The sequence below is a fragment of the Sapajus apella genome, unplaced genomic scaffold, assembly GCF_009761245.1.
Source record: "Sapajus apella isolate SASKATOON/1434 unplaced genomic scaffold, GSC_monkey_1.0 scaffold65, whole genome shotgun sequence".
Taxonomy (NCBI): Eukaryota; Metazoa; Chordata; class Mammalia; order Primates; family Cebidae; genus Sapajus; species Sapajus apella.
In genome coordinates, this window is record NW_022437005.1 from 11939024 (window position 1) to 11961033 (window position 22010).

General features: G+C 41.9%; 1 protein-coding gene and 1 pseudogene across 5 annotated transcripts in view; both read right to left on the reverse strand.

Moving 5' to 3' along the window:
- NINL (ninein like) overlaps positions 1-22010 on the reverse strand; it is a 152331-nt gene that overhangs the window by 63052 nt on the left and 67269 nt on the right. For 4 of the 5 annotated variants that reach the window (XR_004259873.1, XM_032248195.1, XM_032248194.1 and 1 more), the window contains exons 2-3: positions 18383-18573; positions 4247-4343 (exon numbers count right to left, since the gene is read on the reverse strand). Coding sequence is in view for 4 of the 5 variants with exons in the window: in XM_032248195.1 (XP_032104086.1) it covers positions 4247-4343; positions 18383-18562 (277 nt within the window). In the remaining variant the exon portion in view is untranslated. Of the gene's footprint in view, positions 1-4246; positions 4344-18382; positions 18574-21754; positions 21766-22010 lie in introns of those variants that run through there. The other variant, XM_032248193.1, reaches the window with a different exon arrangement.
- On the reverse strand, positions 5200-5824 carry LOC116530184 (annotated as a pseudogene).

Sequence of the window (22010 nt, forward strand, 5' to 3'; positions counted from 1 at the left end):
GGAAATTTGGTGGGGGTCCTTTATAGCAGTTCCTGGCCCATGCAGGCCAGCAGGTGCCCTCTGAAAAGGTGCACACTTGGCACCGAGCGTGCCTCCCAGACAGGCACTGCTCTGCACACAGAAGCATCTGGAAAGACACAAGCAACGGTGAACAATGACAATCCTATGACCTTGAAAGGGAGATTGAGAAAGCGAGTGTGGGGACAGGAGGACTTTCCCCTAAACTCTACAGGCTATTTTAACTTTTTCAAGCATATTTTGCTTTTATGTAATTAAAGACTAACAAAAAACCTAGCTATCCATGCGAAGGAACAATAAAACCTCCAATAATCCAAGAACGTATAGCTGATGATCACCTGACTCTCAGTGTCCTGAGTGAACATGCTAAATGTAAGGTGACATTCCAGGCAGCTGACAACAATGCAAGGTGACCAGATAATCTCTCATCCCACTGGCACAGTCATCACGGGCCTTATTAACAATCACTCCAAGACGGTGGGCACAATCAAGGAGTGGCCCAGCACACTATCACAAGAAGGGTCAGAGCTTATGGGAAGTTAATATGGTTTGTGTCCCCACCCAAATCTCATGTCAAATTGTGATCTTCAATGTTGGAGGAGGGGCCTGGTGGGAGGTGATGGGATCATGGGGGTGGATTTCTCAATTGTTGTTCTCAAGACAGTGAGTTCTCATGAGATCCGGTTGTTTAAAAGCGTGTAGCACCTCCTCCTGCTCTCTTCCTCCTTCTCCAGTCATGTAAGACATGCCTGCTGGCCCTTCGTCTTCTGCCATGATTGTGAGTTTCGTGAGGCATCCCCCATCATGCCTCCTGTACAGCCTGAGGAACTGTGAGTCAATTAAACCTCTTTTTAAAAAATAAATTACCCAGTCTCAGGTTGTTCCTTATAGCACTGCAAGAACAGACTAATATAGAAAATTGGCACCAGGAATGGAGTACTGCTATAAAGACACATGAAAATGTGGAAGCAGCTTTGGAGTTGGATAACTAACTGGCAGAGGTTGGAACAGTTTGGAGGGCTCTGAAGAAGACAGATGTGGGAAAATTTGTAACCTTCTAGAGACTTGTTAAATTGGTGTGACCAAATGCTAATGGTGATATGGACAATGAACTCCAGACTGTGGTGGTTTCAGATGAAGATGAGGAACATACTGGGAACTGCAAAGAGGTCACTCTTGCTATGCTTTAGCAAAAAGACTGGTGGCATTTTGCCCCTGCCCTAGAGATACGTGAAATTATGAACTTGAGAGAAATGATTTAGAGTATCTAGTGGAAGAAATTTCTCAGCAGCAAGGCATTCAAGATATGTCCTGGCTGCTTCTAACATATGCTTCTATTCATGAGCAAAGAGATGATGTGAAACTGAAACTTGTATTTAAAAGGGAAGCAAAGTGTGAAAGTTTGGAAAATTTACAGCCTGACCATGTGGTAGAAAACAAAAATCCATTTTCAGGGGAGGAAGGAACTCAAGGCTGCTGAAGAAATTTGTAAAAGTAAGGAGGAGCCAAACATTAATATCTAAGACAACTGATGGGAGGGGCTTCATGACAGCCCCTCCCATCACAAGCTCTGAGGCTGAGGAGGGAAGAACTGTCTCATGGGCTGGGCATGAGGCTCCACCTTAGGACACTGTTCCCTACATCCCAAGTGTTACAGCTCCAGCCATGGCTAAAAGGGGCCAAAAACATATTAGGCTGCTATTCCAGGGGGTGTAAGCCACAAGGTTTGGTTGTTTCCATGTGGCATTAAGCCTGCAGATAGATGGAGGGCAAAAGTTGAGGCTTGGGAGCCACCACCTAGATTTCAGAGGATGTATGAAAACACCTGATGTCCAGGCAGAAGTCTGTTGCATGGGTGGAGCCCTCATGGAGAACCTCTATCAGGGCAGTGCAGATGGAAAATGTGGTGTTGGAACCCACAAAGAGTCCCCACTGGGCACTGCCTAGTGGAGCTGTGAGAAGAGGGTCACCATCCTCCAGACTCTAGAATGGTAGATCCACTGACAGCTTACACTGTGCACCTGGAAAAGCCATAGGCACTCAACACCACCCCATGAAAGCAACCACAGGGCATGTACCCTGCAGAGACACAGGTTGGGAACCCACCCCTTGCATCAGTGTGGCCTGGATGTGAGACATAGTGTCAAAGGAGATTATTTTAGACCTTTAAGATGTAATGACTGCCCTGCTGGGTTTTGGACTTGCATGAGGCCTGTAGACCCTTTGTTTTGGCCAATTTCTCCCTTTTGGAAGAGGAGTATTTAACCAATGCCTGTATCCCCATTGTATCTTGGAAGTATCTATCTCATTTTTTATTTTACAGGCTCATAGGCAGAAGGAACTTGCCTTGTCTCAGATGAGACTTTGGACTTGGACTTTTGAGTTAATGCTAATATGAGTTAAGGCTGGGAGACTTTTGAGAAGGCATGATTATATTTTGAAATGTGATAAGGACATGCATGAGATTTGGGAGGGGCCAGGGTGGAATGATATGGTTTGGCTGTGTGTCCCCACCCAAATCTCATGTTTAATTGTAATTCCCTGCCTCAACTCTTTAAATGTTGGAGGAAGGGCCTGGTGGCCAGTGATTTGATCATGAGGTAGACGTGAGTTCTCATGAGAGCTGGTTGTTTGAAGGTGTGTAGCACCTCTCTCTTCACTCTATTCCTCCTGCTCTGCTAGATGAAGACATGCCTGCTTCCCCTTGCCTTCCACCATGATTGTTCCTGAGGCCTCTCCAGCCATTCTTTCTGTACAGCCTGTATAACTGTGAGTCAATTAAACCTCTTTTTTTCATAAATTACCCAGTCTCAGGTAGTTCCTTATAGCAACTGAGAATGAACTAATACCAAAGTATTAATAGGGAATAGGACCATTTAGTTGAGGAAAGCTTTTAATTTCTAATTGGAAAAGAAAGAAAAAGCAAAACAGAATTGAAACAGGTCAAAAAAAGCACAAGTTCTAAAAAACAGCTTGGTGTTTCTTTGGAAGTACTGTCACCATGACCCACAGGTTCAGACAGTTTTAAGCTTAGATGCAGCCACCTTCCGTGTTCCAGCACAGATGGGAAAACACAAGATCAGGGGACCAGGCTGTCACCTCTTCAAGGTGCTTTGATATCTTTGATCATCCTCCAAGGTCCTGTGCCTTAGGGATAGTATGGAATAGGGAGCCCTTTGACATCTTAAAGAAGGAAAGAGTGAATTGGAGCAACTCACACTTCACCCAGGTCATGCACATGGCCGGTGGCAGGGACTATGAACCCAGGGCTTCTCTTCCTACCCCAAGGCTCCTTACCAGCACCTCTGCAACCAGCAAGAGGAAGTGGGAAGGGGCAACCACCAGCACACAGCAGAAAGAGCAGGGTCCAGCAACAATGCCCATACAAGGGCCTTGGTCTTCAAGCTGGAAAACCAGGACTCAAATCCTGGTCACCGCTTATTAACTGTGGAATGGTGAATGAATCTTCACCTGGGGCCTCAGTTTCCTCATCCGAATAACAGGTATTTTAAGTAATGCCATAGGATTTCTATGAGGGTTAAATGGACTCTCTGTAAATGTACACAAAGTTCAATGCCATGTGCTCACTCAGAAGACCATTATGTGAGCCTGGTCCCTTGTGCCTTACCATCCTCTGCCCCCAGCTCCATGACTTATCTACTACACCCCTCCTGACCAGGACACCCTGCTGTGAGACATGAGGGAGTGCTCTCTCCGTGACACGCTAATCAATACCACAAACATGACACTCCTCCAAGAGGGAAAGGGCCACCCCCATTTCATACCCTCCTGACATGGGGCCATCTGCAACCAAGAAGCAGGCTGCCACCACCTCACCACTCCACGCCTGGGTAGCCCTCCCTCCAACCTTGCCCACCTGTTACCATCCCAGCACTTGAGGCTGGAACCAAGGCCAGGTGGCTTTCCCCAAGGACGACACTTCCATTTAGGGACACAGCCTGTGTCCCAGCAGCCCTGTCCCTATAACAGGATTCTGATCAGTCACATTAGCACAATGCAGTGTCATCATTCATGGCAGGCACAGCGTTTGTTATTTTATGACACAAATAAACAAAGGAAGAAAAAACACCAAGTGTTTTCTTCAAGTCCATATAGTTTAGAGGTGACAGAAAGTAAGGTAGAGTTTTCAGAATTGCTGGATTCTTTACACTCTAAAGTAAACAAACTACGAAAAGAAACTACAGTCAATAGGAGGAAATCCTTTTACCTGATTCCAAAGAACTACTGTCTTCATCTGAGGGGCGAACACCAGCATTTGATGACAACACAGACACAAAACCTTCCTTAAATTCCTCAAAGTTAACCTGGGTGAATTGAAGGTGAGAGAGGACAATGTCACTTTCAACAGATCACACATGAGAGCGAATCTTTTGAATTTTCTTTTCTTTTTCTTTTCTTTTTTTTTTTGAAAGAAAGAAAGAAAGAGAAAGGGGGAGAGAGAACAGGAGTCTTGCTCTACTGCCCCGGCTGGAATGCAATCTAAAAATAGGTATTAAAAACCTCTTTTATGGCAATAATTGTGCTTAACAGTGGAGACAGGAAAGGAATAAGGGAAGAAAATAACAAACAGTCAACCAATCTTTCATTTAAGTCTGTGAAATGCTATGAAAATGTGAAGAGTGGTTTACTCCCAATTATGTGGTCACTTTCAAAATAGGTGTTATATGATACTGAGAAAAATGTATGTTCTGTGGACCTGAGGTGAAGAATTCTATAAATATTCACTGAGTTTACTTGTTCCAGGTCTGAGTTCAAATCATAGATGTCCCTGTTGATTTTCTATCTCATTGATCCATTGAATATTAACAATGTGGTGTCAAAGTCTCCCACTATTATTGTGCGGGAGTCCAAGTCTCTTTACAAGTCATTAAGAACTTGTCTTATGTATCTGGGTGTTCCTATATCGGGTGTATATATATATTTATGATCATTGACTCCTGTTGCATTGATCCTTTTACCATTATGTAATGTCCTTCTTTGTTTCTTTTAGTCTTTGTTACTATTAAAGTCTATTTTGTCAGAGACGAAAGTTACAACTCCTGTTTTCTTTCTTTTGCTCTCCATTTGATTGCGAAGTCTTCCACCAACCTTCTGTTTTGAGTCTTTGTGTGTCCTTGCTTACAAGATGGATCTGGATACAGCGAACTGATGGGTTTTGACTTTTTTTTTTTTTTTTTTCCCTTTTAGTTGCATTTATTTTAAGGCTGAATTTACTCCTGCGCCATAAGTTTTTGTTTCTTCAGCTTCTTCTGGGATATCTTCTTCTTCTGGGCAACCTCCTCTTCTGGTTTAGGAACAATCTGTTCCTTTTCAGTAAGGATCATCTAAACGTGGCAGGGAGAACTCATGTATGGGTTAATTCGACCGTGAGCTCTGTAGGTCCGGTGGCGCATCTTGGGTGCTTTGTTCACTTGGATATGCTCAATGACCACAGAATCTACATCTAAACCCTTAAGTTCAGCATTACTCTCTGCATTTTTAAGCATGTGCAGCAAAAATTCAGCACTCTTTTTGGGCCACTGACCTTGTGTCCAGCCCCACTGCTTGGCCTGGGCACACCTGCCAACTCCACCATTGTAACGTCGGAATGGTACGCACTGTTTCTGTAAAGTGACATCTTTCAGATACTTTGTAGCTTTTCGTAGAGGCATACCCTTGATGGCCTAGGCAGTTTCACATGTGTTCTTAAAGTGAACACGAAGATTGGAACCTCTTGATTTGCATGATTTTGTGGGGTTCTCCAGATCAAGTGAATAGCGAACCATTTTTACAGATTACCTTAGGCCACTTAGGGAAAGAGGAGGCAGGTTTTGACTTTTTATTCAATTTGCCTGTCTGTGTCTTTGATTGGGGCATTTAATCCATTTCAATTTAGGATTAATATTGATAGTTGTGAGTTTAATACTGTCATTTAATGCTAGCTGGCTATTTTGCCCATTAGTTGATATAGATTCTTCATTATGGAGATACTGTTTACCTTTTGGTAAGTTTTTGGGATGACTGATACTGGTTGTTCCTTTCTGTGTATAGTGCTTCTTTCAGAAGCTCTTGTAAAGCAGGCCTGGTGGTGATGAAATCTCAGAGTGCTTGCTTGTTCTTGAAAATTTTTATTTTTCCTTCATTTGTGAAGCTTAATTTGGCTGGATATGAGATTCTGGGTTGAAAATTCTTTTCTTTGAGGATATTGAATATTGACCCCCCACTCTCTTCTAGTTTGTAGGGTTTCAGCTGAGAGATCTGCTGTGAGTCTGATAGGCTTCCCTTTATGGGTAACCTGACCTTTCTCTCTAGCTGCCCTTAGAATTTTCTCCTTTACTTCAACCCTGGTGAATCTAACGATTATGTGTCTTGGGGTTACTCTACTTGAGGAATATCTTTGTGGTGTTCTCTGTATTACCTGAAGTTGAGTATTTTCCTCCCTTACTAGGTTAGGAAAGTTTTCGGGAATAATATCCTGAAGAATATTTTCCAGCTTGGATTCATTCTCTTCATGACATTCAGGTATACCTAACAAAAGTAAATTAGGTCTTTTCACATAGTCCCATATTTCTTGGAGACTTTGCTCATTCCTTTTTGCTCTTTCTTCTCTAATCTTGTTTTCTTGTTTCATTTCATTAAGTTGGTCTTCGACCTCTCATATCCTTTCTTCCGCTTGATCAATTCGACTGTTAAAACCTGTGCATACTTTGCGGAGTTCTCGTATTGTATTCTTCAGTTCCATTAATTCACTCATATTCCTCTCTAGATCATCTATTCTCGTTAGGATTTCATCAAACCTTTTTTCAAGGTTCTTAGTTTCTTTACATTGGGCTAGAACATGTTCTTTTAACTCACAGAAGTTTCTTATTATTCACCTTCTGAAGCCTGCTTCTGTTAATGGAACACACTCGTTCTCTATCAGGCCTTGTTCCCTTGTTGATGAGGAACTGTGATCCCCTGCAGAGGGAGAGGCATTCTGATTTTGGGCGTTCTCAGCCTTTTTACACTGGTTTCTTCCCATCATTGTAAATTTATCCACCTGTCATCTTTGTAATTACCGACGTTCAAATTAGGTCTCTGAGTGGACATCCAACTTGTTGATTCCCAGCACCGGAATCTGAGCAACCCACTGCACTGGCCAAAACAGCGGATTCGTGGTGCTTTTCTGCCCGGGAATCTCCGGTCTGGCTTCCTTCTTGAGTCCCTTTTTTCAATCAGCTGAATAGGCAACTCTGCCTTCCTGGAGCTCCAAACGTCGACCAAAAGGTGACCCAGTCCCGTTTACTTTGCACCAAGAACCGCCACGCCGGGGCTCCGGCAAAACCGTCGCACCGGCCACAAGAGTCGCGCTGGCAACCTGTGGGGCTCCTCCGCTGGGAATCTCCTGGTCCGTGAGCAACAAAAACTCATCTGAAAGTGTGGCGTCTTCTCGTTCTCTGCGCTTTCACTGGGAGCTACAATCCTGAGCTGCTAGTGATCTGCCATTTTGAATCTCTCCCTGGATTTTCTTTCAGATAGAAATGCATTATTATTGCCTTTTAAAATGAGAACATTCATGTTTTCAAATATTTACACTTAAGATTTTTAAGCCGGAGGCCGGGCGCGGTGGCTCAAGCCTGTAATCCCAGCACTTTGGGAGGCCGAGGCGGGTGGATCACGAGGTCAAGAGATCGAGACCATCCTGGTCAATATGGTGAAACCCCGTCTCTACTAAAAATACAAAAAAAATTAGCTGGGCATGGTGGTGCGTGCCTGTAATCCCAGCGACTCAGGAGGCTGAGGCAGGAGAATTGCCTGAACCCAGGAAGCGGAGGTTGCGGTAGGCCGAGATCGCGCCATTGCACTCCAGCCTGGGTAACAAGAGTGAAACTCCATCTCAAAAAAAAAAAAAAAAAAAAAAAGATTTTTAAAAATAGAAGAGCATGATAAGCAAAGTAAAAGTGGATGATAATCTCACCTCCAAATAAACACTAAACAATTTTGTAAATCAAACAACATAATTAGAAAACAAAGCACAGGAAAGAGGGATCTGATGGCCATGAAATATTATACATAAGGTGAACACCCACGGCGACCCCAACGCTGCCAGCACTGCAGAAGCTCCCTCCACCACAAACCCTTCCCCACACATCTCCTGACTTTTATGGTGACATCTTCCTCACTTTTCTAGACCTCATTTGCATGCATGCCTAAAGTTTAGTTTCCTTTGGCTTCTCTGTGTCCTCAGAAGTTTTGCTATAATGGCTGCCTGAGGAGGGGATTGCTGGACCATAGAACATGCACATTTATATCCCTTGGTGAACTGAACCTTTTATTATTATAAAATGCTCACACTCTTTTTTTTTTTTTTGAGACAGAGTTTCGCTCTTGTTGCCCAGGCTGGAGTGTAAATGGCACGATCTCAGCTCACTGCAACCTCCGCCTCCCAGGTTCAAGCGATTCTCCTGCCTTGGCCTCATGAGTAGCTGGGATTACAGGCATGCACCACCAGGCTTAGCTAATTTTGTATATTTAGCAGAGACAGGGTTTCTCCATGTTGGTCAGGCTGGTCTTGAACTCTTGACCTCAGGTGATCCGCCCGCCTCGGCCTCCCAAAGTGCTAGGATTACAGGTGTGAGTCACCACGCCTGGCAAAAATGCTCACACTCTTTAATTCAGTAAAGCTTTTCATCTTAAAGTCCAGTTTCTCTTATATCAAGAAACGACCCCAGCTTTCTTTTGGTCAGTATTTACATGATATTATATTTTTATTAAACTTTTAATTCCAATTGTTTATATCCTTATGTTTTAGATGTGTTTCTTATAAACAGTAATAGCTGGATTTTTTCCAATCTGACAACTTTTATCTTTGACTTAACTACGTAGTCTAATTACATTAATGTGATTACTGATTACAGGATAAAAATTGACCATTTTTGACTTGCTTGTTTTTTCTCTCCCCCGCCCCCCACCACCTTTGGATTCACTATTTTAGGATTTCACTTTTCTCTTATTAATTCAGACGTCATGGCTGGGCACAGTGGCTCATGCCTGTAATCCCAGCACTTTGGAAAGCCAAAGCAGGTGGATCACTTGAGGTCAGGAGTTCAAGACCAGCCTGGCAAATATGGTGAAACCCCATCACTACTAAAAATACAAAAATTAGCTGGGCACACTGGTGCATGCCTGTAATCTCAGCTACTTGGGAGGCTGAAGCAGAAGAATCACCTGAACCCAGGAGGCAGAGGTTGCAGTGAGCTGAGATAGCACCATTGCACTCCAGCCTGGGGTAAAAGGGCAAGACTCTGTCTCAAAAAAAAAAAGAAGTTATACAGTTTTTTTCCATTTTTCTTATCGATTACCCTGAAATTACAACATCCATTCTTTGTTTACCAAAGTTGACTATTAATCAAAACTTTTACCTCCTTCTATGATAATACAAAGCCCGTGAAATGCATTAGCTCCAGTTACTGCACTCCTGACTTCGATCCCTTTGTTATTATATATTTTATTTCCATATGTTTAAAGCCTCACAAAATACTATTTTTGGTTTTATATAATCTTCACTTAGAATTATCCAAATATTTATTCTGTTTTTCATTTCTTCCTGCATTTCTGACTTTCTATCTGGAATAATTTTCCAACTATTTAAAACACATCCTTTAGAACTTTGTTTTTCTTGAATATGCCAGTCCCAAATTTTTGGTCTAACATGTTTTTATTTTACATTTATTTGTTTTAACCAGATAAATCATTTATAACTTATAAATGATCCTTTTAGAATAGTGCAAATGACTCTCCTGTCCATTTAAACAGAATGGATAAACAAACTGATACATGTATACTCATACAATGAAATACACGACAATGAAAAAGAACAAACCACTGTTAGACACAGTAACATGAATGTTATCTCAGAGATATACTACTGAATAAATAAGCCGGAGAACGACCAGGTGCAATGGCTCATGCCTGTAATTCCAGCACTTTGGGAGGCCAAGGCAGGCTGATTGCTTGAGCTCAGGAGTTGGAGACAAGTCTGAGCAAACCTCATCTCTACAAAAAAATATAATAATTAGCCAGGCATGGTGGCATGCTCCTGTAGACCCAGCTGCTTGGGGCTGAGGCAGGAGGACTGCTTGAGCCTAGGAGGTCAAGGCTAACAATAAGCCAAGATCGTGCCACTGCACTCCGGCCTGGGTGACAAAGTGAGAACTCATCTCAAAGAAAAAAAAAAGCCAGAGAGTATGTACTGAATGTGCTGTATATAAAATCCATAATTTGGCCTGGCGCAGTGGTTCACGCCTGTAATCCCAGCACTTTGGGAGGCTGAGGTGGGCAGATCACCTGAGATCGAGAGCTCAAGACCAGCCTGGCCAACATGATGAAATCCTGTCTCTACTAAAAATACAAAAATTAGCTGGGCATGGTGGTGTATGGCTATAATCCCAGCTGCTCGGAAGGCTGAAGCAGGAGAATCGCTTGAACCTGGGAGGCGGAGACTGCAGTGAGCCGAGATCATGCCATTGTACTCCAGCCTGGGCAACACGAGTGAAACTCCTTCTCACAAAAAAAAAAAAAAATTTCATAATTTTTAGGCTGGTCATGGTGGCTCACACCTGTAATCCCTGCACTTTGGGAGGCTGAGGCGGGTGGATCACAAGCTCAGGAGTTCAGACCAGCCTGACCAAGATGGTGAAACCCCATCTCTACTAAAAATACAAAATTCACCGGGCATAGTGGCAAGCGCCTATAATCCCAGCTATTCAGGAAGCTGAGGCAGAGAATTGTTTGAACCCGGGAGGTAGAGGTTCAGTGAGCCAAGATCAGGCCATCGTACTCCAGTCTGGGCGACAGAGCAAGACTCCATCTCAAAATAAAATCATAATTTATATAAAAATTCAGAAACAGACAAAACAAATCTATGGTGTTGGTGTCAGGATGGTGGTTAACCTTTGGTAGCAGCGGAACCAAAAAGAGGCATGATGAGGGATAAGGGTGTGACGGATACACAAGTGCACTCAGTTTAGAATATTCACTGAGCTATACACTTGGGAACACGCTCTTTTCTCTAGGTATGCTTCAGTAAAAGTCACACAGAAAGAAATCAATAGAAGGGCTATTAGGTGGGTCAAAATATCACCAAGTAAGTGTTGCAGAAGAAGGTTTGGGGCATAGGTCCAAGCATGCTTCCAAAATCTGGCCAAGAATTTGTATGAACATCTCTGTTGCTGCCACTGAGAGCAAAAAGCGGCTGTTTCTTTGCAGACACTTCTGCCTGGGACACGTATGTATTACTATCTCACATATACATGTATTTGCTTATTTTCTGTCCCCCAGTTAAAATGTGAGCTCACTGTTGGCATATAGTAGGGACTCAACAAATATTTATTGGGTGTCTTTGCCTCTATATCCTTTCTGTGAGAAGAAGCAAAACTCTCCTTCTCACAGAGGCATTCTTTCACCTTTATTCTTGAAGGATATTTTTGCTTGATATGAAAATCAGATTGGCATTTATTTTCTTCTAGCACATTGGAGATATCTTTCCACTGCCTTCTGGCTTCTACTATTGCATTAGAGAAAGCAGTGGTCAATTTATGGCTCACTTTTAGGATATGTCTCTTCTCTCACTTCTTTTTTAAAATTATTAAACTTTTCATTTTGAGATCATTAAAGATCCATATGTAGTTGTAAGAAAAATGCAAAGAGATTCTGTGGACCCATGTCTAGCTATTTTTAAGATATTCTCCCTGTCTTTGTTTTCCTTCGGTTTCATGTAATATGCTGGGTATAGCTGTCTCTTCATCCTGCTTGGAATTTCATGGGCTTTTGGGATCCCAAGAAGTATATTTCATCTGAAAATGTTATAGCTATTATCTCTTCACATAATGTCCCTTCCTCATTCACTTCTTTCCACCTGGGACTCCAGTTAAAGGGATGCTGGCTAGACTTTCTGGCTCCATCTGTACCACCTCTTTTTATATCTTCATGCTGCATTCTGGATGACTCCAGTTAATGAATGCTCTCTTCAGCTGTGTCTAATCTGCTGCTAAATGCTTCTATGTATTTAAATTTTGGTGATCATACTTAACAGTTCTACATTTTATTTGGTTCATTGTTCAGATATGTTACATCACTTTTTAGAGTTCTCTCTTTCTTGTAGATATTTTTTAAGCTTTAAAAAATCTCCAATATAGTAACCATAGTTATTTTATATTTTATGTCCAACAATTCTGGTATCTCACACCTTTGCGGGTCTGCTTCCATTGCCAGTTGTTTCTGCTGGTTCTTGCTCATCCTATTGTGTTTGTTTGCCCAATTATCTTTATCATATGCTGGTCATTGTATTTGGCTATTATTTAGGAATAATATCAGATTTGGAATGATGGCCCTTTAATCAGGAGAAGACATTTGTTTGCTTTGGCTAGATGCCTATCCAGGCAGTGCCAATAACCTAAGTGCAGGGTTTGAGGTTATGTAGTGTACTGAGGGATGTAAGACCAGACCACAAAGCAGTATAATGACTGACTGACTGCAATTCATCTTTACCCTACAGGTCTTACCCTTCAGAATTCTTCTTTAAATTTGGGGTTGCTTTGACAACCCTGGGCTTCTACCTACCTTGAATCTAGGTTTTGACATATGTTTCTGGGGCCCTTTGAGGCCTCAAAGGTCTCCATTTCATAGTTGCTTACTTAAAATCACATCTCGGGGAAAATGGGCTTTTGTGTGCTAATCTTACCTCTCTACATACTTAATTTACTACAATTTTGTTTTTGACACAAGATCTCGCTTTATCACCCAGGCTAGAGAGCAATGGCATGATTATAGCTCACTATAGCCTCTGTCTCCCAGGCTCAAGTGATCCTCCTCCACCTTGGCCTCCTGAGTAGCCTGGTCTACAGGTGTGCACCACCACCCTCAGCTAATTTTTTTTTTTATTTTTAGTAGAGACAAGGTCTTGCTATGTTGCCCAGACTGGTCTTGAACTCCTGAACTCCAGCGATTCTCCTGCCTCAGCCTCCCAAAGTATTGGGATTCAGACCTGAGCCACCACGCCCAGCCTATCACAGATTTTTTTTGACTGGTAATTTCTCACTGATTTATTTGTTCTTTACTGTTTTCAAAATATTTATTTTTATTATTTTGTTCAGTTTTTCTAGTAGTCCTCCTTGAAAGCTCGGCCTGAGTTAGCTCACTTGCCACTATTAGAACATCTGAACTACTTCTTCCTTTTTTTAGGGCTGCAAAAGATTTCAACAAATGGAGCTACCAGGATTATTTAACCAATTCCATATTGGAAAAAGCTGTTTCCAAACTTTTCCTGTCTGAATCAGTGCTAGAATGCATACCTTGAATGCTGTCTTTTCACATAAAGATAGAAACTGAGTCTTTCCTCCTTGCATCCCTAGCATCTGGTGTTGCCTAGCACATAATAAGTTTCCAAAAGATAGTTGTCAAATACTAGGTGAATAATAAAATTAGAATTTTACTTGTTTTAATCACAGATCCTTTTGTGTCTTTGATAATAATTACCAGCTGGCTTTCTGCCATCCATCAAAGAGCAGTGGGATATGATGGCCCAGTTTGGTGCCATTTTGGTCTGATACCATCTTGACCATGCTTGTCTGTTTTCCTGTGTCCTTCTCTAAAGTTCACAAAAGGTGAGTGGCAACCCCATATATTCAGGTATTTCACCAATAGGGTAAACCATCCCAACTCTGCATGATCTCAGACTCATTCATCACAAAGTAAAGGGGCTGGTGTGTGTGGTCTAGAGGTACTTTCAACTTCAAATTACAATTGTCCCACAGTATGCCTGGGGGATTGCTTCCAGGACCCTTGGCAGATACCAAAATCCACAGACGCTCAAGTCCCTTGTATAAAATGTAGTATTTGCATATAACCTACACATAACCTCCTGTATATTTTAATTTAGCTCTAGGTTACTTATAATAGCCAATACAATGTAAATGGAAGAAAAAAGTCTGTACCTGTTCAATACAGATGTGATCATCCATTTTCTTCTGAATATATATATATGACAATATAATATATATATAACACACACATATGTATATGTGTTTTTTGTGTGTATATATATATTAGAGACAGGGTCTCACTCTATTGCTTAGGCTGGAGTACAGTGGCACAATCACAGCTCACTATAGCCTCAAACTCCTGGGCTCAAGCAATCCTCCCACCTCAGCCTCACAAGTAGCTGGAATTACAGGTACATGCCTCCACACCCAGCTACCTTTAAAATTTTTTTGTAGAGACAAGGTCTCACTCTGTTGCCCAGGCTAATCTTGAACTGGGCTTAAGCAATCCTCTCAGGTTGGCCTCTAAAAGTGCTGGGATTACGCATGTGAGCCACCACACCTGGATTGTTTCATTTTTATAATGAGATTTCTGTATCAATAACTAACATTTATATAATATCACATATATTAGTTACCACAAGGACTAGATAGGTAGTATTTGCTTTTTCTGTTTTTTTTTGTTTTGTTTGAGATGGAGTCTCACTCTGTTGCCCAGGCTGGAGTGCAATGGTGCATTCTTGGCTCACCGAAACCTCTGCCTCCCGGGTTCAAGCAATTCTTCTGCCTCAGCCTCCCAAGTAGCTGGGATTACAGATGCACGGCACTACATCTGGCTAATTTATGTATTTTTAGTAGAGACGAGGTTTCACCATGTTGATCAGGCTGGTCTCGAACTCCTGACCTCAAGAACTGCTTTTATGGGTTTTTTTTGAGATGGAGTCTCATTCTGTCGCCCAGGCTGGAGTGCAGTAGTGTGAATCTCAGCTCACTGCAACCTCCATCTCCTGTATTCAAGCAATTCTCCCACCTCAATCTCCTGAGTAGCTGAGTAGTTTCCTGAGTAGCGGTCATAGGTGCCTGCCACCATGAGTGGTTCAGTTTTGTATTTTTAGTAGACACACGATTTCACTATGATTTCACTATGCTGACCAGGCTGGTCTCGAACTCCTGATCTCAGGTGATCTGCCTACCTCCATCTCTCAAAGTCCTGGGATTACAGGAGTGAGCCACCACGCCTGGCCTAGATATGTAGTATTTGAATCAAAAAGCCAATTCATTCTCCTGGATAAAGGGTTTATCTCGGTTTTCTTTAAGACTCACTGAAATCTCTACCATTTGGTTTGTTGTAGAAAAGCAGGGACACCTACATGGATATTTCTGGCTTGATACCTGCTTCCCCTAAATCTCTGTATGATAGGGGCTGTGGGAGCTCTGCCCTGTCTGTGGGACGAAGCAGGGAAGCAAGCAGAGCCAGAACAGAAAAATCGTCCACCATGACCAACCATCTCGGAGGGGACAGGATCAAGTGAGAGAGAGGTGAACACTGGGCACTTGCAGTGGCGGCAGGGTGCTCTCGAAATGTTACAGAGAGAAGAGAAAGGATAATGTCAGGTAGAGTCAAGAGCACCAGTGCAAACAAAGTTACTTCTTAGTTTATCTAACATCTGACTTGCTTTCTGGGAACAGAAAATCATGGCTATAGGACAGAAAGGAGATGGGACAGGCAGAAGGATGATGGCTAGACATTCATGGTTGTTCCAGGGGGAGCTGAGTCAGAAAGGGCCTGGCTCCTGCAACCGCTTGTGGTACCCATCTTTCTTCTTATACCCTCCCCACACACATACGAGAAGCCTCAGGCCTCCTGGAAGGAAATTCTGTCTCAGATGAGCCGCTTTTCAGGACGCATGGACAGGTTTCAAGTCAGAAAGCTCATGTAACCCAAGCTGATTTTTTCTCCTTGTTAATGTTCTAATACTCATCATGGTTATGCTGTCATATTTGAATGTTTCTGTCTTGTATCATTCCTGTAAATACAAAGTATAAGGTGACGAAAAGCTTGGGAATGGCATGGCTTATCAATCACCAGAGCCTGCAATCTCAATGTGGACCTAAAAGTTACTCTTTTGTTTTGGAATTTTCCAAAGTTTAATTTCTAAATTCTCAATTTTTAAAAAATATCAATTCAGCAAGATAAAGACACAATTTTTCACAAATGTGACTTTTGCTCATCTAGGTCCCAAACACAATTCCGGATGATATCAAAAGAGGCTAGATCATTATCTATCAATAATACATTTGCCTTCTTAAGCCCATTTTAAAAGGCAGGAATAGAAAACAAAGTCAGAGAAAGGGCATGAGTTTGCCTGATAAGAGTTCCTTACAAGGGAGGCACAATACTCTGCTGACAGGGCAGGCGAGGCTTCTTTGAGGAACTAACAAGAGGTCTGATTCACCTGGACTCTACTAGGCCAGCAGTAAGTGTTCTTTTCCTCATTTGTTTTGGCCCAAGGGCCAATTCAGGAAAATTTACTGGCTGGGTTTTTTCCCCCTCATTCAAAATAAAAATACTGGTGGGTGCAGTGGCTCACACTTGCATTCACAGCACTTTGGGAGGCCAAGGGAGGTGGATTGCTTGAGCTTAGGAGTTCGAGAACAGCTTGGGTAACATGGCAAAACCCCGTCTCTACAAAAAATACAAAAATTAGCTGGGTGTGGTGGCATAGGCCTGTAAGCCCAGCTACTGTGGGGCTGAGGCAGGAGGATCGTTTGAGCCTGAGAGGTGGAGGTTGCAGTGGGCCAAGATCACTCCACTACACTCCAGCCTGGATGACAAAGTGACACCCTGTCTCAAAAAACAAATAAAAAGAAAATACTGAGTCTTGTGAAAAAGAAGTTATTCCTTCATAGTTAAGATGACCAACAAGATAAGGCACTGCTTTTAGCACTAACATCCGAGAACATTTAAGAAGTAGGAACACAGAATGGGAAAAAAATTTTTGCAACCTACCCATCTGACAAAATGCTAACATCCAGAATCTACAAAGAACTTAAACAAATTTACAAGGAAAAAACAAACAACCCTACAAAAAAGTGGGCGAAGGATATGAACAGACACTTTTCAAAAGAATTTATGCAGCCTACAAACGTGAAAAAAAAGCTCATCACTGGTCATTAGAGAAATGCAAATCAAAAGCACAATGAGATACCAGCTCACACCAGTTAGAATGGCGATCATTAAAAAATCTCGAGACAAAAGACACCAGAGAGGATGTGGAGAAATAGGAACACTTTTACACTATTGGTGGGAGGGTAAATTAGTTCGACTATCGTGAAAGACATCATGGCGATTCCTCAAGGATCTAGAAATAGAAATACCATTTGACCTAGCAATCCCATTACTGGGTATATACCCAAAGGATTATGAATTGTTCTACTATAAAGACACATGCACACATATGTTCACTGCAGCATGTTTACACTAGCAAAGGCTTGGAACCAACCCAAATGCCCGTCAATGATAGACTAGACAAAGAAAATGTGGCACATATACACAATGCAATACTATGCAGCCATAAAGAAGGATGAGTTCATGTCCTTTACAGGGACATGGATGAAGCTGGAAACCACCATTCTCAGCAAACACAAGAACATAAAATTAAACACCACATGTTCTCACTCATAAGTGGGTGTTGAACAATGAGAAAATATAGACACAGGGAGGAGAACATCACACACAGGGGCCTTTTGGGAGGTGGGGGGGGGCTAGTGGAGAGACAGCAGGGGGTGGGGGTATTGGGGAGGGATAACATTAGGAGAAATACCTAATGTAGATGACGGGGGGATGGATGCAGAAAACCACCATGGCCTATGTATACCCATGTAACAATCCTGCACGATCTCCACATGTACCCCAGAACTTAAAAATAAAAAGAAGTAGAAATGGGCAGGTGCTTTTTAGTGTTTTGATCATGAAAGCAGGTTGTAGTCTAGGACCTAGATCCCCATTCTAGGTATCTTGACCTTCTGATCGAAAAGAACCCTCCAATTTCACATTTTCTATCTGGCCTAGATGAAATTATGTGATACCTCTGGACATGGCTATCCTTCATTCTTGCAACTGTAGCTTGCAATTGTTTTGTCCAGGTCCTAGATGGATTTCAAACTGTGAAACTGTATCAGACAATCCACCTTCTAGGGACTGTGATGCTTTCTCTGATTACCAGTGTGAGCTGCTCACAGGTCCAGCCCATATGGTTTTTGTGAACCACATACCACTGGCCCATACAAAACTCCTTCCCCGTCCTGCCCCTGTGACAAACCACTAAAATATCTTTCTGGAAAAACAAAATCTCTGGAAGTTACATTAAAAACAAGTAATGGTTTCTTAAGAAACCACTTTCTACAATGTAGAATTTCCATAGAGGGAAAAACTAGGACACTGTTCCATTTTCTAATAACTTTACTTTGACACTTGTATCCTTATTCAGCTGATATTTATCAAATGCCCTTAAGTGCCAATCATAGACCCCTGTGCTTTTCTTCACGACAAGTCTAACACTCACCCTGGCGAAGTGATTGTTTCCGAGAAGTGTCTGCAGGAGAACAGGCAGCTGCTGCTCCAGGTGAAGCTTAAGGCAGAGCTGGGTGAGCTCCTCACGGTCCAGAAAGCCGGTCCCTGTAGTGTCACAGCTGCTGTAGGCTTCCCTGAGCTGTGAGACATAGTGATTCTCTTCTTCATCCATCCCATAGCAGGCTGGCAGTGTGCAAGGGAAAAAGAAAACATCAGGACACTGTCCTGACTCCCCTCCCGTTCCCACACTAAAGGAGAGTGCTGAGCTATGCGGCCTAGGCGGGGGCAGGAGCTGGCATGTGGGGAAGGCACCAGGGGGCCTCACAGGGCCGAGCAGTGAGAGGACTTAGCTCTATCTTTGCAGGAGAGGCCAGAGCAGGTTAACAGGGAATGAGGATAAACAGTCCCTCAGTCATCAGTCATAAGAACCATAATTTCTTTGTTGTATAAGAAAAATCCATTAGGTCAGGTATGGTGACCATCACGCTTTGTGAGACAAAATCCTAACACTTTGGGAGACAAAGGCAGGAAAACTGCTTGAACCCAAGAGTTCAAGGGTGCAGTGGGCCATGATAATGCCACTGTTCTCCTGGGCAGCAGAGTGAAACCCTATCTCAAAAAAAAGAAAGAATAAAAGAAACTATTATAGAATAATTAGAAAATAGAGATACGTAGTATAAAGAAAACTAAAACCATCAAAAATTCCACTACCATCTAAAAACACTATTATTAATATTTTGGCCAGCATACAGTCTAAGTTTTTTTTGGGAGAGGGGGCGGGAGGGGCAGCGTCTTTCTCTATTGCCCAGGCTGGTGAGATCTCAGCCCACTGCAACCTCCGCCTCCTGGGTTCAAGTGACTCTCCTCCACAGCCTCACAAGCAGCTGAGATTACAGGTGTATGCCATCACACCTGGCTAATTCTTGTATTTTTAGTAGAGATGAGGTTTCACCACTTTGGTCAGGCTGGTCTTGGAACTCCTGACCTCAAGTGATCTGCCTGCTTTGGCCTCCTGAAGTGCTGGGATTACAGGTGTGAGGCACCATACCTGACCCAGATTAATTTTTCGATATACATATACAAATTTAGTTTTTTTCTTACAAGGCTTATTATTATTATTATTTTTTTACAAATGATGAGTAAAAGTTTTACTAAATTGTACTAAATAAAAGTGCTTACAATATGAAAAAAGGAAACTTCAATAAAATTACAGAGGATATTAATAAATCACAAAATAAATATATAATTAATAATCATCTAAAAATGCTGAAATTAAAACCAAAATATGCTATTTGTAACTGTCAAATTATTAAGACTAAAAACCCTGGATGCCTGTCATAAGCAGGGGATCTCACCCACTGCTGGAGGAAGGAACTAGCAAACATTTCTGGGGAATACTTTGTCTGCATATCAAGAATACTTAAAATATTAACTGGCCTTGTTATCTCACTTACATGAAATTCCTTATATTTAAGAAAATAGAGCTATAGACAAAGATACGAGTTCATCAGAATACTATTTATATAAAGAAAGGAACAAAATAACCTAAAATAGCCAATGAGAGAATAGTTTGTCAGGTTATTGTGTATTTATATGGCAGAATATTAAACAGTCTTGAAAATAACATTTATTTATTTTTGTTTCTTTAGAGACAGGGTCTCACTCTGTCACCCAGCCTAGAGTGCAGTGGCACAACCATAGCTCACTGTAACCTTGAACTCCTGGGCTTAAGAGATAGATACTCTTGCCTCAGCCTCTTAAGTAGCTGGGACTATGGATGCACACCACTGTGCCCAGCAAATTTATTTATTTTTTTTTAACTGAGATGGGGGTCTCACTGTGTTGCCCAGTCTGGTCTCAAACTCCTAGACTCAAATGATCTCCTGCCTTGGCCTCCCAAAGTGCTGGGATTACAAGGTGTAAGCCACTGCACCCAGCCAAAAATCACATTTCTGAAAAATATTTAATTGCATAGGCAGTAGCAGAATAAAGAGTGTTTATACTACTAATAATAACAACTAATATACTTACTGGCCAATTTACATATAATAATTCATTTATGCCTTATAACAATTCTACCAAGAAGCTTCTGCAACTTTCTGGGGGAAAATATATTTTTAAAAAGGGGAAAAAAAGAAACAAATACACCAAAATGGTAAGAGATGCTTTCATGGTATTACACATTTATATTTCCTATTTTACATATGTTTACATTATCTCAAAAATTTTAGAACAAGTAGAACACTTGTGTAACTAGAAAATGTTGTTAAAACATAAAAAACATTAATGCTCTAAAGATATTCAGATAAACCACATAAAACCACCAATATTAGGCCATCATTCTGACCTACAAAAATGGGAATTTCATATGGTTCAGCCTATAAGGTAAGCAAAAGAACTAAGGAACAATTCTAAAAAAGAGAAAATATAAGGAAACGACAACATGAAAAGTCAATCAAGCTCATTCATAATCAATCTGTAAACATGAAACAAGGAAGCAACAGCTTTCCAGCAAAGCATAGCACAGAAAATGCCAGTTCTAGTTCTATATAGATGTCGCTTTAATGTGGCGGCTGGCGTTTACTTGCCATCATCCACAGGTGGTAGAAAGGTCAGAGTCAGAAGAAGAATGTATGAGGAATTGAAATCTGTTCAGATCAACTCCCCAGTGGAAAACCTGTATGCTCCTCATTTTACTCGGGAAAACAATATAATCAATGATATAAAAATTAATGTTAGCCAGGTACAGTGGTGTGAGCCTGTAGTCCCAGCTTCTCAGGAAGCTGAGGTGGGAGGATCACTTGAGCCCTGGATTCAAGGCTACAGTGAGCTGTGATCACACCACTGCACTCTAGCCTGGGTGACAGAGCAAGATCCTGTCTCTAAAAAAAATAAAAAATAAATAAAAAATAAAAAATTAACATTAAGTAGAATCTTCACCACGACATTTCACTGTGATTGCAGAAGGTGAACACATCTGAACTTTTAATTAAACACCTGTTGATAAGCTATAAAAACAGGCAGTATCCACACTGAGAATGAACAAACTAGTTCATGGTCTCAGATGCTGTGAAGGTGAAAATAATAATCTACTCAGCATCTGCATGGGCCTGCCCTATTTGCTAATCAAATTACTCATCCCTTCTTAGACAGGAGTACACAGAAGTTCAGACAGGGTAAAGAGGCGTGACCTGTGAACATCTGTCCCCTCTTTCAGACTATTTTGAGATGGTAACTACAAAAAGCATTTAGAATGAAACTGGACAGAAAACCATAAACAATAAATCAGAAAGCAAACTAAGCCTGTGCAAAGTGGTGAGACCCTCTCTCAACAAAAAACAGAAACAGGCGTGGTGGTGCACACCTGTAGTCCCAGCTACTCAGAAGGCTTAGGTGGGAGGATCACCTAGAGGCCAGGAGGTTGAGGCTGCAATGAGCTGTGATAGCGCCACTGCACTCCAGCCTCAGCAACATGGCCAGAGAAGAAAGAGAAAAGAGAGAAAAGAGGGATGGAGGGAGGGAGGGAGGGAAGGAGGGAAGGAAGGAAGGAAGGGAGGGAGGGAGGGAGGGAGGGAGGAAGGAAGGAAGGAAGGAAGGAAGGAAGGAAGGAAGGAAGGAAG